Source organism: Jaculus jaculus, chromosome 2 (assembly GCF_020740685.1).
Source record: "Jaculus jaculus isolate mJacJac1 chromosome 2, mJacJac1.mat.Y.cur, whole genome shotgun sequence".
NCBI classification, from domain to species: domain Eukaryota; kingdom Metazoa; phylum Chordata; class Mammalia; order Rodentia; family Dipodidae; genus Jaculus; species Jaculus jaculus.
Window position 1 is genome coordinate 24,061,348 of NC_059103.1, and position 17,181 is coordinate 24,078,528.

The 17,181-nt window shown below is 43.4% G+C and overlaps 1 protein-coding gene across 6 annotated transcripts in view; it reads right to left on the bottom strand.

The window, feature by feature from the left end:
- The window catches only part of Dlgap1 (DLG associated protein 1), a 961,152-nt gene that overhangs the window by 162,138 nt on the left and 781,833 nt on the right, over positions 1–17,181 (bottom strand). For 4 of the 6 annotated variants that reach the window (XM_045142954.1, XM_045142955.1, XM_012949695.2 and 1 more), the window contains one exon: positions 10,216–10,245. The exons of the other annotated variants lie outside the window; for them this stretch is intronic. In XM_045142954.1, the coding sequence (XP_044998889.1) occupies positions 10,216–10,245 (30 nt within the window). The remainder of the gene's footprint in view (positions 1–10,215; positions 10,246–17,181) is intronic. 6 annotated transcript variants of the gene reach the window in all.

Genomic DNA, 17,181 nt, shown 5'->3' on the forward strand with positions numbered 1-17,181 from the left:
GAAGAGCCTAATTTTTTGGGGGGTGGTGAAGTAGGGTCTTGCTTTAGCCCAATCTGACCTGGAATTCACTCTGTAGTTTCAGGGTGGCCTCAAACTCATGACAACCTTCTACCTCTGCCTCCCAAGTGCTGGGATTACAGGCGTGTGCCACCACACCCAGATAGAAAACCCTGGTTTATGGATGAGGATGTTGAAGTGAATGGCATTCCTTGCCAAAACTATCCAGTGAGTGGGTGGTTGTCTGTTGCCTAACTCCTGTGCGTACATTTTTTTTTTTTTTTAACTGTGGGAGAGGGAAGTAAAAAGAAAGACAGGAATGTGAGAGATGTGAAATGCTGCCAGTGGTCCTCCACAGTTATCTGTACCTGGTGAAGACAATGCCCAGACTGTAAGTCAGCTGAGCCTTAACATGGTTTCTTTGGCCCTTCTTCTTCAAGTTTCTGGGTCACGTAGTTCCATCTTTGCCACTTTAGATGGTCCTCAGCAAGCAACAATGAGCCCTCCATGTCTACAAGTTCTCTATGGATTTTTTTTTTTTTTGAGGTAGGGTCTCACTCTAGCTCAGGCTGACCTGGAATTCACTATGTAGTCTCAGGGTGGCCTCGAACTCATGGCGATCCTCCTACCTCTGCCTCCCGAGTGCTGGGATTAAAGGCGTGCGCCACCACGCCGGGCCTCCAAGTTCTATATTGAAGATGCAATGAGCCACGAACAGCTATCATCTATCTATCTTCCTATCATTTATTTCTATCTTCATTCTTTCAATCATTTATACTATCTTCTATCATCTGTCTTATCCATCTAACCATCAGTCTGTCTTTAAAAAAAAATTCGTTTGCAAGCAGAGAAAAGCAGAGGGGAAGGGGGGATGGATTACCAGGGCCTCTAGCTGCTGCAAATGAATTCCAAATGCATGTGCCCCTTTGTGCATCTGGCTTTATGTGGGTACTGGTAAATCAAACTCTGGTTGTTAGATTTGGTGGGCAACTTTTTAACTGCTAAGCTATATCTATCTATCTATCTATCTGGCCATCCATCTATCTATCTTTTTTGTTGTTATTGTTGTTTGCTTGTTTTTTTGAGGTAGGGCCTCCCTCTAGCCCGGGCTGACCTGAAATTCACTATGTAGCCTTAGGTGCAACCTCGAACTCACAATGATCCTTCTACCTCTGCCTCCTCAGTGCTCAGATTAAAGGCGTGTGCCATCACACCTGCTCTTTTTGTTTTGAAAACATGATCTTATGTAGCCCAGGCTGGCCTCCAACTTGATATGAAGCTAAGAATGACCTTGAACCTCTGATCCTCCTGCTTCACTCAGCCTCCTGAGTGCTAGAATTATAGGTGTACATTATAACTCTTTAAAATTATTTGTGCAAGGTGGCACATATGTCTGGAGTTCGTTTGCAGCAGCTAGAGGCCCTGGCGTGCCCATTCTCTCTATCTGCCTCTCTCTCTCTCAAATAAATAAATAAAAATAAAATATTGTGGCTGGGGAGATGGCTTAGCAGTTAAGCACTTGTCTGTGAAGCCTAAGGACCCTGGTTCGAGGCTCAATTCCCCAGGACCCATGTAAGCCAGATGCACAAGGTGGTGCATGCATCTGGAGTTCGTTTTCAGTGGCTGGAAGCTCTGGCAAACCCATTCTCTCTCTATCTGCCTCTTTCTCTCTATATATGTCTGTCTCTCTCAAATAAATTAAAATAAACAATTAAAAATATTAAATTATCTGTGCACCGATGAAGTACAGAACTTATTTTGGTTATTAGCCCCTAAACAATATAGTAGAATGATTATTTGCAAAGCATGCCCATTGTATTGGGTATTTTAATTATTTCTGGATGTAGTTTATGGAGGATGTGTGTAGGTTATATGAAAATGCTACATCATTTTTATTTTGGAGACTTGAGGATCTGGGATTCTGGTCAGGGGAGCTCCATAATGAATCCCTGTGGATCCTGAAGGTTAACTGTATTTGGTAAATTCTCTACTTCATGCTTCCAGGGACCCCAGCATTTATTTGCATTTTTATTACATATTTGTTTATTTTTGTACCACCGAGGAATCCAGCTGAACACAGTGGGCAAGTGCTCTACCGCTGACCTCCACCCCTAGCCCCTGTGACTCCTACTCATCAGAAATTTTCCAAGAGCATAACATGTTTCTGTGAAAATTCACTGGAGGAAGAGAAAACTTGTATTTGTTGAGCAGGGTGTTCCAGCTCTCGGGTTACCCTCTTACGCGGGAGTCTGAGTTCTTTTCCAGACATGGGTTTCTTGGTTCTTGTCTCCAGGCTCTACAGTGTTCTGTTTTCTGTCCTCACGCTGCTGTCTTTTGCCCAGGTGGGAAGGGAGGAGGAGCTCCTCCCTGGGAGACAGCCCTACCCCTTCCTTGTCAACTTGAAGGTCTGTAAAGATGTTTTGATTTCCAGTAGTAGAAAATGGTGACACTATATTCTCAGGTTCCTACTAGGGGTCTAGCCCTCAATTCTCTTTGGCAGTGAGTTTACTGCAGTCTATCTTGACACAGTGGCTTTCCTCAAAAAAAAAGGAAGAAAAAGAAAAAAATAGGCACGATAACAGCAAAATTCATCTATGAAAGGAAAGGAATGATACCAATATGTTGGGTATTTATTTATTATGGTCCCAGGGATCAAACTCAGGGCCTCTCATCTGTTAGGTAAGTACTCCATAATTGAACTACATCTATAGTCTTTATTTTCCAAATGCTTTTATTTTGAGATAAGGTCTCAATAAGTGTTCAGGTTGGCCTTGAACTTACAATCCTCCTGCCTCAACCTCTCATGTAGCTGGGATTACAACAAGCCTTGGCCACCAGGCCAGATCCAGTTCAGTTGTGTTTGACTGTGTGCGTGTGTGTGTGTGTGCGCGTGTGTATGTCTGGTATGTGTGCATGTGTGATGCTTATTTACATAACTGTGGGGGTGCCTGCACTTATGTGTGTGAGCGAGCATGTGTGTGGAGGTCAGAAGTCAACATTGGGTGTTTTCCTTGATTGTACCTGATTTTCTGAGACAGGGTCTCACAGTGAACCAAGACCTCCATATTTAGTGAGATTAGCTAGCCAGCAAGCTCTTGGGATCCTCCTATCTTTGACTCCCCCATGCTGAGATTTCAGGTACAAACCACCACACTGGGCTTTTACACAGTGCTAGGGGTCTGGATTCAGGTTCTCATGCACAGCAAGTACTTTACTGACTAGCCTACCTCCCACCTCCCCCAGCTCCTGAGGCCATGGTTTTATTTTATTATTATATTTATTTTTACTATTTTAGATTTATTATTTATTTATTAGATACAGAGAGATGGGGGGAGTGAGAATGGGTACACCAGGGCCTCTAGTTGTAAACGAACTCCAGATTCATGTGCCACCATGCACATCTGGCTTACGTGAGACCTGGAAAATCCAACCTGGGTCCTTAAGCTTCACAGACAAGTGCCTTAACCACTAAGCAATCTCTCTAACCCTACTTTATTTTATTTTTTTGAGGTAGGGTTTCACTCTAGCCCAGGATGACCTGGAATTCACTATGTACCCTCAGGGTGGACTCTAACTCACAGCGATCCTCCTACCTCTGCCTCCCGAGTGCTGGGATTAAAGGTGTGCGCCACCACACCCTGCCCATGTTTTTAAAATATTAAATTCATTTGGAAAAATTCTGGATATACTGCATATCACATTATGAAAGACAGAATTTACTTACTTATTTATTCATTCATTTATCTTGGCATGTATATGTGCATGCTTGTGTGTGCAACACATGTATGGCGTGGCGTATGCACATGTACGTGCACATGCATGTGCCTTGTGTATGGGTGCAGAGGCTAGAGAAGAGCTTTGGGTGCCCTTTTCCAATACCTAACCACATATTTCCTTGAAACAAGGTCTGTCCCTCAATCTGGAGCTGCTCTTTTCTGTCAGTGAGCCCCAGTGATTTTCAGGTCTTTGCCTGCCCCTACCCCCAAACAAGAGTTACAAATGTGTGAAACCACACTGAGAGTTTCACGTGGGTCCTGGGGAGACAGACTTAGGTGGTCTCAGGCACTCCCAGACCTTCAAGGCTAAGCAGCAAGCCCTCTAAAACTATTGAGCCATCTTCTCAACCTGCAATACAGAATTTCTTCAGCAAAGTAAATGAGTAGCTCCGTTCTTTACGGGGATGTGTAAGGACAGATCAGCTGTCACAATGGAAAGTCAGCCCTTTTCACTGATTACAACATAGACTGAGGGCATTGTTAATGTGAGGGTGAACCCAGCTTTTTGCTTTGGAAATTGCTCATCCCTTGTAAAAATATTTCTAAAAATATTTTAATTACCTAATTAATAAAAATAATTTATTTATTAGAGAGAGAGGGAGAGAATTGGCATACCAGGGCCTTCAGCCACTGCAAATAAACTCCAGACATATGTGTCCCCTTGTGTATCTGGTTTCATGTAGGTACTGGGGAATTGAACCCTGGTCCTTAGGCTTTGCAGGCAAGCGCCTTAACCACAGAGCCATCTCTCCAGCCCAATTAGTTAATTTTTAAACATAGGTTGTAATATGTCCTGTTCCCCATCCCCATTTCCCTGAGGACTCTTCTCAGTGAGGTTATTGGTATTCACTTGGTGGGGGTAGTAAGTAGGGCCCCTGTCTCTGGGGAGAGCTGTGGAGTCTGGCTTTTAATTAATTACCTTTTATTTTTGTATGTGTGATGCTGGGACTCAAAGATAGGACCTTGTGCATGTTAGGCAATAGGTCTACCTCCTCAGTTACACTTTTACTATTCTTAAATTTTTTTTTAATTATTTTATTTGCAAGAGAGAAAATGAGAAAAAGAGGGAGAGGGAGGGAGGGAGAGAGAGAGAAAAAAAAACAAACAAACTCCAGATGCGTGTGCCACCTTGTGCATCTGTCTTATGTTGGTCCTGGGGAATCAAATCTGGGTCCTTTGGCTTTGCAGGCAAGTGCCTTAACCAGTAAGCCATCTCTCCAACCCTCTACTTTTACTATTCTTGAGGTGTCTTTGGTGGGTCAGAGTCCGTGAACTTGTACAAAGCACCTCTTTGGATATGCTGCTCCAAAAATCCACTGCTCTGGTGGTTTTGAGGCTCATATGCTATAGATGTGGAGCAATGAGATCTTTTATTTAAAATACCATAGTAGGGTGAAGTGGAAAGAGAATAGTCTTGTGCCCAGGAAGAGTCTGCTTGTGAAGTTGTTCAAGGAAATGAGAAGTTTCACTGTTTGCTCTCACAAGCTTCACTCTGATTACTTGACCGGATCTTCCCCTCCCACGCTCGGCATCCCCGGTAAGGCGTGCTCAAAGGGGAGGAGAGCTTGGACTGTCCTGTCATTCACCTGACCCTTGAGAGAGGCTCATCCATTCCTGTTTTTTCTTTTACTATTTATTTATTTATTTACTTGAGAGAGAGAGAGACAGAGAGAGAATGGGCATACCAGGGCTTCTTGCAAATGAACTCCAGACACCACCTTGTACATCTGGCCTATGTGGGTACAGGAGAGTCAAACTTGGGTCCCTTGGCTTCAAAAGCAAGTGTCTTAACCACTAAGCCATCTCTCCAGCCTCACTCCTGTTTTTAAAGTCAGGGAACTTTCCTAAGATGTCAAACTTTATTTCATCTGGGCTTTCAAGAGAATTTGATATCATTTTGGTGTTTGAGGGTCTCATTCATAAAGGTGTCAACAAATTGCCTTTATTTTATTTATTTATTTATTGTTTTTTTGAGGTAGGGTCTAACTTTAGCTCAGACTGTCCTGGAATTAACTATGTAGTCTCAGGATGGCCTTGACCTCTTGGAGATCCTCCTACCTCTTCCTCCCAAGTCCTGGGATTACAGACATGCACCACCATGCCTGCCAACAAAGTGCCCTTGAGGGAAGCCTTAGCATAGAATGTACCTGGTTATCAGGAGCCACTGCTTCTTCCACCATGGCTGTCTTACCTTGTCCCTCCAAGCTACCATCTTCTAGAATGTTCTACTCTCCTAACACAGCTCTGGTCTGGGGATGGTCTCCCTCTCTGAGGAGAAATAGCTGCCTATAGGAAGGCTCTGCAGTTCTAACTCACGCTTGCTTCAGCTCTTACATGACCCGAGTTCTGCTTTCTCCTTGGTAAGGCCAGTCCTCTCATTCTACTGTGGAACCATGTCCCCTCCCTCCCTCCTGCTCCAAGTTTAAGAGAGAAGGTGCCCTTAAAGAGGAATCTTTAGAAGACTCTAATCTGAAACTCTTGCCATGTAAGTTTTTGTCCCCATGTCACTGCTCCAGTTACTTCCCTTCAGGTAGCTGTTGGGATTTTTCTCTTGCCTCAGCTTTCTTAGAGTTTGGAACTATCCATTCTCTCTCTCTTTCTCTCTCATTCTCCCTTTCTTTACTTGTATAGGTGTGTGTGATGTGTGCGTGCATGTTTGCAAGCATGGGTGCACTTGTGTGTCAATGTGTGTGGAGGCCAAAGTTTGATATCAGGTGTTTTCCTCCATGGCTCTTCATGTATTTCCCGAGGCAGGGTCTTTCACCCAAATACAGGGCTTGCTGATTCTGCTAGTCTAGCTAGCCAGCTTGCCTCAGGAGTGCCATCTCCACTTCCTGAGCACTAGGATTACAGGCCGACTACCACACCTACCTGGCATTTACGTGGGTACTGGGCATCAGAACTCCATTCCTCATGCTTGTATGGCAAGCACTTTCCATCTTTCTAGCCTCTTCCCTTTTTGACATGTTGGGACTGAGCACAGGGCCTTGTGCATCCCAGGCAAGTGCTAACCACTGGGCAACATCCCCAGCCCTCCATTTGGAACTATCAATCTAAAATTAGAGGCAGGAACTAATCAATGTTAGTGATAAAAGTCTGCACTTATTTCCTTCAAACTTTTTTTCTGTTCAAATACTTCATTTTCATTGAAAAATAATCAAAGCATTGAGGTTTGTTTCTGTTTAAGTACACTTTTAAATCTTCTAAAGAACATTGCACTTTAAAGCTTACCATTAATATCATTTAAAATGTATCCTTTTTTTAATGCCAACACAAAGTTACAAAATGCTGCTTTTGAAGAAGGGAAGGTAGGAGCTTGCTCATGCTTGTAATCCCAGCACCTTGAAGGCTGAGGTAGGAGGATCCCCTGAATGAATTCAAGGCCAGCTTGGGCTACAAGGGTGATTTCCACATCTGCCTGAGCTAGAATAAGACTGTCTCAACTTTCCCCCTCCTTCCCCAAAGGGAAGGTACTAAACTGTATGTAAAAAAGATTCTTGGTAGGGAAAAGCAAATGGAATTTTGTGGGTTTTTTTCCTTGTGATTTTCAAAGGTTTCATCTTCTTCCTCCCCCCACTTCTTCCTCTTCCTCCTCCTTTTTCTCCTCCTCCTCTTTTTTTTATTTTTTCCTTTGTGGTACTGGAGATTGAATCCAGGACCACATGTATCCTAAACAGTGTTTTACCCATAAGCTACAACCCCAGCCCCTCACAGTGATTTTTCCTTAAAAAGAAAACCTACCTAGAATTGTATTGATAGTTTCAGAGTTCTAGGGCAATCCAGAAGAGGTTTTTGACATTATTATTATTATTATTATTTATTTATTTATTTTGTTTGTTTGTTTATTTATTTATTTCGGGGTTGGGTCTCGCTTTAGCCCAGATCACTATGTCATCTTACAGGGTGGCCTTGAAATCAATGTGGTCCTCCCACCTCTGCCTCCTGAGTGCTGGGATTACAGGCATGCACCACCACGCCTGGTTTATTTTGGTGTTTTGAGACAGGTTCTCGTGGATCTCATGTATCACGACCTCAAACTCACTATGCAGCTCAGGATGACCTTGAACCTCTGATCTTCCTACCTCCACCTCCTGAATGTTAGGATTGCAGGCACACCATCATGGGGAATCAAACCCAGGGCCTTGGGTATGCTAAGCAGGCACTCTACCAACGGAGCTACGTCCTCCCAGAAGAATCATTTTTAAAGAAAAGGAAAGAAGTTTCCATTTTGATAATGGGCCTCTTCCCCTGGACATGCATATTCTCAGACACGACGAAGCCGCCTCAGATTCATCTCATGGAAGGAAACCAGTAAGTACCATAGTTAAGCAATTGAACTTAGGATGTTAAATCACTCACCAAGAGATTGGATTTGACACACATTCCACTGAGCATGCTCAGAAGAGCCTCACATTTTAGGTGCACTGAGAATGCATGCATTGAACACCCACCCCAATAACACAGCCCCAAGCTGTACACACATATTCCAACACGGCTACAACACGGCATGCACCTGAGCCTGCAAGCTGCCCAGCCCTCAGCCAATAAGCTGTCAACAACACGCTCAAGCAGCCTAACCTTTGCACCTCTGCACCTCTGCAGAGACCTTCCTGGGAGCCCTTGGGACTCAGGGGAGGTAGTGGGTAGGCTCTGAGCATTCATTCTGCTTCCTCATATATAACACACTGAGCATGCTCTTTCGCAGTGGCATCCACCCTGCCATGAGTGACAAAACACTGCCTCTGCCACTTGGTTTTGGGGAATGTGATGGAAGTAAATCTGCAAGGGGCCCCTCAGCTTTGGCTTTGTTAACCAGGAATACATGACTGGGCTCCCTTTGGTCTACCCACTGAATTCCTTGGTTGGAGCCTAGCTAGGCTCTGCACACCCCTCCCCACCTCCATGCACTGTCCATTCAAGTCACGCCTCCCCAAAAGCTGCAAAAACTCACCTGAAAGCCCACCCCTCCTCCTCCAAGCAGCTGCCCTGACAGATGAAGCCACTTCCAAAGCACGATCAACACAAACATTCCCGGAGACTACATCAACAAACAAAAGCACCCCTAAACAAAACAAACAAACAAACACGAAACTCACAGGAAGAGAAAAGTACATGTTCTCTACTTGCAGACCATAAAGCCTCTGGTAGGGTAAGGCGACCAATATTTTTTATACCAATTAATCACTTCAGATAATTAGCTGTTTTCTCCTTCCTTCCCTTCTCCCTTCCTTCCTTCCTTCCTTCCTTCCTTCCTTCCTTCCTTCCTTCCTTCCTTCCTTCCTTCCTTCCTTCCTTCCTTCTTTCCTTACTTTTGAGGCAGAGTTTCACTGTAGCCCAGGCTGGCCTTGAACACACTCATGAGGCTCCTCCTACCCTGGCCTCCGGAGTCCTGGGATTAAAGGTTTAAACCAGCACATCCAGCCTTTTTTTGGACTGGGTTACACTGACCTAGAACTAATGGCATGTAGCCCAGGCTGTCTCAGCATCCTGAGTGCTGCGGTTACAGGAAACATAGTGAGATGTTTTTAAGTTCTGGAGCTATCTCAGCAAAATACTCTGTTACATCATCAATTTCATATTTTCTCTCTCTCTCTCTTTTTGGTTTTTCGAGGTAGGGTTTTACTCTAGCCCAGGCTGACCTGGAATTCACTCTGTATTCTCAGTGTGGCCTCGAACTCATGGCAATCTTCCTACCTCAGCCTCCCGAGTGCTGGGGTTAAAGCACATCCGTCTTCAATTTCATATTTTCTTTTTTTTTTTTTTTAATTGTTTTGATGCTGGGATAGAGCCTAGGGCCTTGTGCATGCCAGGCAAGTTCTCTACCAGTGAGTTACATCCTTAGCTCCTCGAACTTTCTTTAAAAGTCCTTTGGCTTTCCTTCTCATCATAAGTAGAGGAAACTGCCACTCACCAACTGGACCACACAAGTTGGTCCTCACGGCATCTTTTGGTAGTGGGTAAGAACTCGCTGTGTGATAGGCAAGTACTTTTTTCTTATTAGTAGGCCTGAACAACTCTTCATGACCACATACTTCCCGGGCATACATGCCTGCTGTGTGGGTATGAAGGATTAAGGTTCTGCTAGACATGGCCATGCTAAACAAACCAAGGCCTCAGGCTCCTGACAGGCCTCCCTGTGTAAGGCTCTGGAGAACCAGTGGCTTTCAGAGGAGCACAGCTCTCAGGCAAGCCACACAAAGAAATGCAGACAGACATGTGCTCTCCAAATGCCATCCTCGCTAAGGCCCTAAGAAGGGCCAAGAGACTTGTGGCATGACACGACCAGGACGAGGAGGAACACAGACGGAATGGTGACATCTGGCACTTGGAACATGGCGTCAGACTCCACTGCCACAGAAGCGTGCTGACTACAGGCCACGCTGTGCAGCCTTGAAGCAAAACAGTATCCATTTTTTTATGTGTGTGTGGTTGCAAAACGTACCTTCAACGGCAGAACTCAGTTTTATGACACCTTGAATAAAAACAAAAAGTGGCCGTTATATGGTGATATATGGTGGACCCAGGTTACCTTTCTCCCCCCGGCCCCCCAGTCTTCACACAATACACAATATGTATCAGGGCTGGACCCCTTCCTTCCTTCCTTCCTTCCTTCCTTCCTTCCTTCCTTCCTTCCTTCCTTCCTTCCTCCTTCCTTCCTTCCTTCCTTTCTCTCTCTCTCTCTTTTTTTTCTCTTTTGGAATTTTAAGAAATGAACTAAACAAATATCAACTCCACAAGTGAAATGTATTTTTCAGTCCTTGGCTATAGAGTTCATGGGTTTTTCTTTGTCTTAATAAAATCACTTGGGCAGGAGGAGGGAGACATCTCATGGAATAAGGGATCCATTTACTTTTGTTTGTTTTGTTTTGCTCTAGCGCAGGCTGACCTAGAATGCCACCATGCCCAGCTGTGGAATTCACTATGTAGTCTCAGGCTGGCCTTGAACTCACCTCTGCCTCACAAGTGCTGGGGATTCAAGGCATGAGCCACCCCCCGGCTTCCATTATATTTTTGAATGTGATAAGAGGCCAAAACGATCTGAGCAGCTATTTGTATTTCTGAACAATAGACCTGCCAAGCTGCACACAGTAGGACCAGTACTACCTATTTACTTTTGCACACAGTAGGACCAGTACTACTTATTTACTTCTGGGTATGAAAATCATTTCATGCATCCTGGGACAAAATTTGTGTTGAAATTTGTAACTGGTGGTCAACACCATCATATCTCTCAACTTCCTTCTCTGAACTGGTTGGGTTAAAACCTATTTTCTAGGTCTTTAGCTTCAACTTTTGGTTCCCTACAGGTGAGACAGTGAAGAGACTAGGTGAGCATACCATGGCTTAGCAGTTAAGGCATTTGCCTGCAAAGCCATAGGACTCAGGTTCGACTCCCCAGGACCCATGTTAGCCAGATGCACAAGGGGGTGCATATGTCTGGAGTTCGTTTGTGGTGGCTGGAGGCCCTGGCGTGCCCATATTCTCTCTCTCTTTCCTTCTTTCTCTGTCAAATAAATAAATAAATAAATATATTTTGTTAAAAGTTGGCATTCCTCATGACTGGACAGTTGTGTTCTTCAGTAAACTTAAAAGTGAGATGCTAAGCTAAGATAAATTAGCCCTGGTCTAATAATTTAAGAAGTCATTTTTGTAAGTCATAGCTATAAATAAATGATATTCAATTTATGTGCCACAGTCACGATCCTTAAGGATGAGAAAAATGATCTATAATGCTTTTTAGTTGGAGGCCTGATTCACTTTCAAACTGGAAGAATTCTCAACTTAAATGGAAACAAAACTCTTTTCAGTGCCGCTGAACCATATTGTACCAGTAAGAGTTCCCGCTACTTTTAACAGATATGCCCACAGAGATCAAACTTGCTCTTTCTTCCCCCCAAACTGCTTTTTTTAAACTGACAATTTCATTACATGAACATACTATAATTTGAACATAATCCTCTCCCTTAACTCTCATTGGTCTCACCCCCCACTCCCTTTGCCCCTCTTCTATTTTGTGGTCTCAGTCTTTTAAACAATTTCTTTTATTTTTATTTATATATTAGAGAGGGAGAGAATGGGCATGATAAGGACTCTAGCCCCTGCAAACAAACTCCAGATGCATGTGCTACCATATGCATCTGGCTTATGTGGGTTTTGGGGAATTGAATCTGGGTCCTTAGGCTTTGCAGGCAAGCACCTTAGCTAGCTGCTAAGCCATATTTACAGCCCTCATTCTTAAAAAAAAAAATTCTAGCCCAGGCTGACCTGGAATTCACTCTGTAGTCCCAGGCTGACCTCAAACTTACAGCAATCCTCCTACCTCTGCCTCCCATGTGCTGGGCTTAAAGGCATGTGCCACCATGCCAGGCTCATTCTTTGTAATTTACTTTCCTCCTCCATCATCTCTGTCAGTGTTGATGGGTTCAGAATTGTGCAGGACTCATGAAGGTGGTGACCTCCACTGTGAGGTCATGAATGTACCAGTCCCATCTTTTAAGTTATCTAGTCAATGTTACTTTTCTTACGGAACTGTAGTGTCTGGTTAATGTTTACAAGGGACAATGCAGAAGAGAAGGTACATATCTATATACACACATACGAAATGCTACTTGTGTAAAGGAAATAATGAAATGTCCAGTTCATGGCCAGTTCCTCATGCAATTCTTTCAATGATTTTCAAAAAACAGTTTTACTCATTAATTTGAGAGAGAGAGTAAAGGCATACTAGGGCTCCAGCCCCTGCAAACAAACTCCAGGCACACGTACCATTTTGTGTGTCTGGCTTTATGTGGGTACTAGAGAATCAATCCTGGGCCTTTAAACTTTGCAAGAATGTGAATTTAACCACTGAGCCATCTCTCCACCTCTCAGTGAATGCTTTTCGAGATTTTGGCCAAAGTCTTGTATCAGTAGCTAGTAATCCAAACTGCAAATAAACAAAACCCAACATTGAGTTGTATCCTCACCTGGCCTTTTCCCAATACACTTATTGTCATCACATTTAAAAAAATAATCTCTTCATCTATTCCCCACTTTCATGTAAGTTACTTTTATTAAATTAAAACCTCTTTCAATTTTAATATCATGCAAATACCAGCATCATGAAGAGCTCCCCCCCCCCGCCCCCGCCATCACTGGACATGGGGCTGGGAAGAGGCATGAGGTTGTCACAAAACAATGCACAGTAGATGTAAATGGCCTCAAGAATAGGAGGGGAAAAAGTGGCTGAGTGATTGGGCAGAGAGGAGTTTCAGAACTCCACGACTGTTACTCTTTCAGCGCTGGGGACTGAGCAAAGTGCATGATCTCTCACTGAGCTGTACCCATGCCCAGTCTTCACTTAGTTCTTAACATCACCTGTTAAGTGGAAAGCTTACAAAATTGAAGTTGTAACAGACAGCTCACAGACTTCCTGGAAATGACAGTACTCAAGAACTGTTTTTTATGAGCTTCAGTGGGCCAGATTTAGGGCACAGTCATGATGACTGATGTTTCTTTCCACTCAGGTCCAGAGGGGGGAAAAATACTGAACTTCAGATTGCTTTCTGAGATATTTGCAAATGAGGTTTTAATGTAACTGAACAAGCTAACTGTGAGTAAACTTAGCATTTACTACTACTTAGGCCAGTAATTTCAAAACCCTTTAAGGCTTATCATAGGCAAGAACTATACTATGCATGCATGATCTTGGAAATAGCAGTGACTGATGATCAACTAAGAACATAAACCAAGGGATTTGATCAGGCAACTCAACCAAGGAGGCGCACATAGGTATGAGCAATAGACATGGTAAGTAATGATTTGCATATTTAAGCTGTAGCATCTTTATATGGATGAGACTATTAATTTTTTTCCAGCCATATTCGGTTTTGTGTATCACCATAGTGTCAGCAAGTGTCACTCGAATGAAAGCAGTGTGTACTAAACAGTGTGTGGAAATGGGTTCTATATAAAGAGACTTAAACAATTCTAGGACATGGGGTGGTCTTTGAGGGGAGCCCAGTAATACCTTTATTAAGCTAGGGAAAAATAGATGAGTTCAAAAGCAAAAAGTAATCTGATTTTAGATTTCTAATACAAAACATGATTGAAGTACTGATTCATTAACTTCATGTAGACATTCCCTTTTAAATCACAAATCAAACTTTTCTCTGTATTGGGGTAGACCTTCATAGTGCAAAGTATGCATTAGTGAAAATCTAAAATTATCTAAATCTAGTTATATGGCTAATGTTTACATTATGTACATATGCGTATATACATACATACATATATATATATATATAGCGTGAATATTAAAAATTTTTTGGAATACTTAAGAATGGAATGCTGCTGATTTTTAGAACTACACACAGTACTGTTGACCTCCAGGACACACACTAGACATTGACATTGCCTGGGATCCAGGTGAGCCACAGCACGAACAGAAATGCAGATACACAGAATGGACCCCACTGGCCCCCTTACCAAATTCTTCACATGCCGTAAAAGTTTTTGAAAATTAAAAGAAAAATGCTAAAAACTAAAAGAAACTCTTGACTGCTTTTCCCGAACTTGGTATCTTCAGTGTAGCAAAATGCCTAACCTGGGGCTGATAGGGACAGACCACACCGATCAACCTCTTGCCCTTGGGAGCCAGTCACTAACCAGGTGTGGTTTCCGCTAGACTTCGCCAATTCCAGAATCATTCTACTCCCTCCCATACTACTTTTTCTTTCCTTTCCTTCCCCTTCCCTTCCTCCCTTCTCCCATTACCTCTCTATACCCCTTCCTATTCCTTCCTTCTTTGTTTTATTTATTTATATATTTACTTTTGCGGTACTGAGGATTGAGCCTTATGCATGGGAGATGAGCGCTCTACTGCCACTATGCTGTTACCTCAGCCTTCCTTTTGCTTTATGGGTCAGGGTCTCACTAAGTTGTCTGCGCTGGCTTTGAAGTCACTCTAGTTCTGAGAGCCTTGAACTGCCATCCTTCTGTCTCAGTTTGCAGAATCACTGGGATTACAGGTCTATGGCACTAAGATCATCATCTCCCTTCCCTTCTCCTTCCTCCCTCCCTCCCTCCCTCCCTTCCTTTTTCTTTTGGAGATTGAAGTCAAGGCTTCACATATGCTAAGACTGTGCCCTACCACTGAGCTACACTCCCAGACCTTATGATTAATTTGAACTAATCTGAAAGAATTCATAACAGAAAAGATCAGATTAAAAATCATGCTAAGAGGGGCTAGAGAGCTGGCTCAGCTGTTAAGGTGATTTCCTGCAAAGTCTAATGACAGGGTTCAATTTTCCAGGACCCACATAAAGCCAGGTAGATGCACAAGGTGGAACATGCATCTGGATTTCATTTGCAGCAGCTAGAAGCCCTGGAACACCCATTCTTTCTGTCTCTGTTCTCTCTCTCTCTCTGTTTGCAAATAAATAAAAATATTTTTTAAAAAATCATGTTGAGGGCTAGAGAGATGGATCAGTGGTTTAGGCATTTGCTTTTCAGCTGAAAACCCTAAGGACTCAGGTTCCATTCCCCAGGACCCACGTAAGCCAGATGCACAAGGTGGTGTGTGTGTCTGGAGTTCATTTGCAGTGGCTACAGGCGCTGGAGTGTCCATTCTCTCTCATAAATAAATAAATAAGATAGTTTAAAAAAATCATGCTGAAAGTGTGAATGACCGGGGCTCATTAAAATCCTCTAATGACACGTCACTGTTGTAGAACTCCTGAGCAAGCTTCCAGGCTTGTCAACAAGGCCCTACATGATACGTTCCTACGCATATCCCTCGTTCTTCACCTTCTTTCCACACGGCTTTCTCCTTACAATCTTCTCTCACTGCTAGCTCCTTTCTGTCTACAGATCTCAACCTGTGGCTCCCCTCTGGCTTGAGGCTCCTCCCTTTGAGCAATCTTTCTAGAGCTCTTTTCTCTTCAGATTTTATTTCAGAGCTACTTCCTGAGTCCCTGATGATGACTGCATTTACAGTAGACCCAGAAAGCACTCTCTTTTACTCTTTGAATGGAGTGAATGTTTTCTGAAAGGATCTCTCTGATTGTCATGTGGCCTTTGTTTATACCTGTCTTCCTCAGAGTGAGAACAGAGACAGGCCTGCCTCCTTGGTCCCCTACCTTCCTGCCCACAGCCAGTCCTCAGTAACTACTTACTGAATGAATAAGTGCCCTCTGGGAGGAGCTTATCAATCCTAGTGAATATATTGCCAATATGTTATTTGATGGTGCACGGTATTGATCCTTGGATTTTATTATACCAACCACTCTAACTCCACTAAAAGACTGGCCTTTTATAGGGGTTGAGAAAGACCAATATATAGAAAGAACATATGCATACATTTCAGTATTTAGCTATTTTCCAATTGTCATGTTAGCAAACTCTCCAAGAAATTTTGGTGGCTATTTGGAAACAAAATTGTGCCCTAGGACTGGAGAGATGGCTTAACATTTAAGGCGTTAGCCTACAAAGCCAAAAGACCTCAGTTCAATGCCCCAGGACCCACATAAGCCAGATGCACAAGGTGGTACATGTGTCTGGAGTCTGTTTGTGGTAGCTGGAGGCCCTGGTGCACCCGTTCTCTTTCTTTTTTTCTGCCTCTTTGCCTCTCTCACTCTCTTAAATAAATAAATAAATAAAATTAAAAAAAATTACACCCTAAGTGGATGCCAAGAAATATTAGCCAATTGTCATTATTTATTTATTTGGCTTTTCAAGGTAGGGTCTTGCTGTAGCCCAAACTGACCTGGGATTCACTATGTAGTTGGTCTCAGGGTGGCCTTGAACTCTCAGCGGTCCTCTTACCTCTGTCTCTGGAGCTCTGGGATTAAAGACGTGCACCACCGTGCCCGGCTTCACTTTGTTTTACTATTGCTAGAATCTGTGGTTCTCTTATCACGAGTGCTCTTATCCTGGGCCAGATTATTATAGCGGCATTTACAGCAATGTGCGTGATGAGGTATGGACAGAGACACTTCTTTCCCACCAAGAGCCACTGAGGTCTCTTGAGGGCTGGGATCACAGGTGTGTACCTGGGAACTGTGCCATTTTTAATATCCTTCTTCTAATTAATTTTGTTCTACTGCAGGTGGTGGGACCTCTCCACAGGTCACTGGCCCTTTAGAATTCTTCAGTGGTCTTTCATTATTAAAGTAAAGATTAAAAACCTCAGTGTATGCTGTAAAGCTATTCAGGCTGTCACTTAAAGCAGAAAACAAACGGCTATCAATTCTTCCCTCCTTGCTCCAAAGAGAGGTAGAGATGATATCCCTACCCCTTGAACCTGATCAACCCTCCTGAGTCCTCTGAGCCCCAGGATGAGGGATGATGCCCTCTTCCAGCTCTGTACCCAACTTCACCAAGCAGGCAGCTCTCTCTCTTCCTGTCTCATGGAGGTAAGAAGCAACCG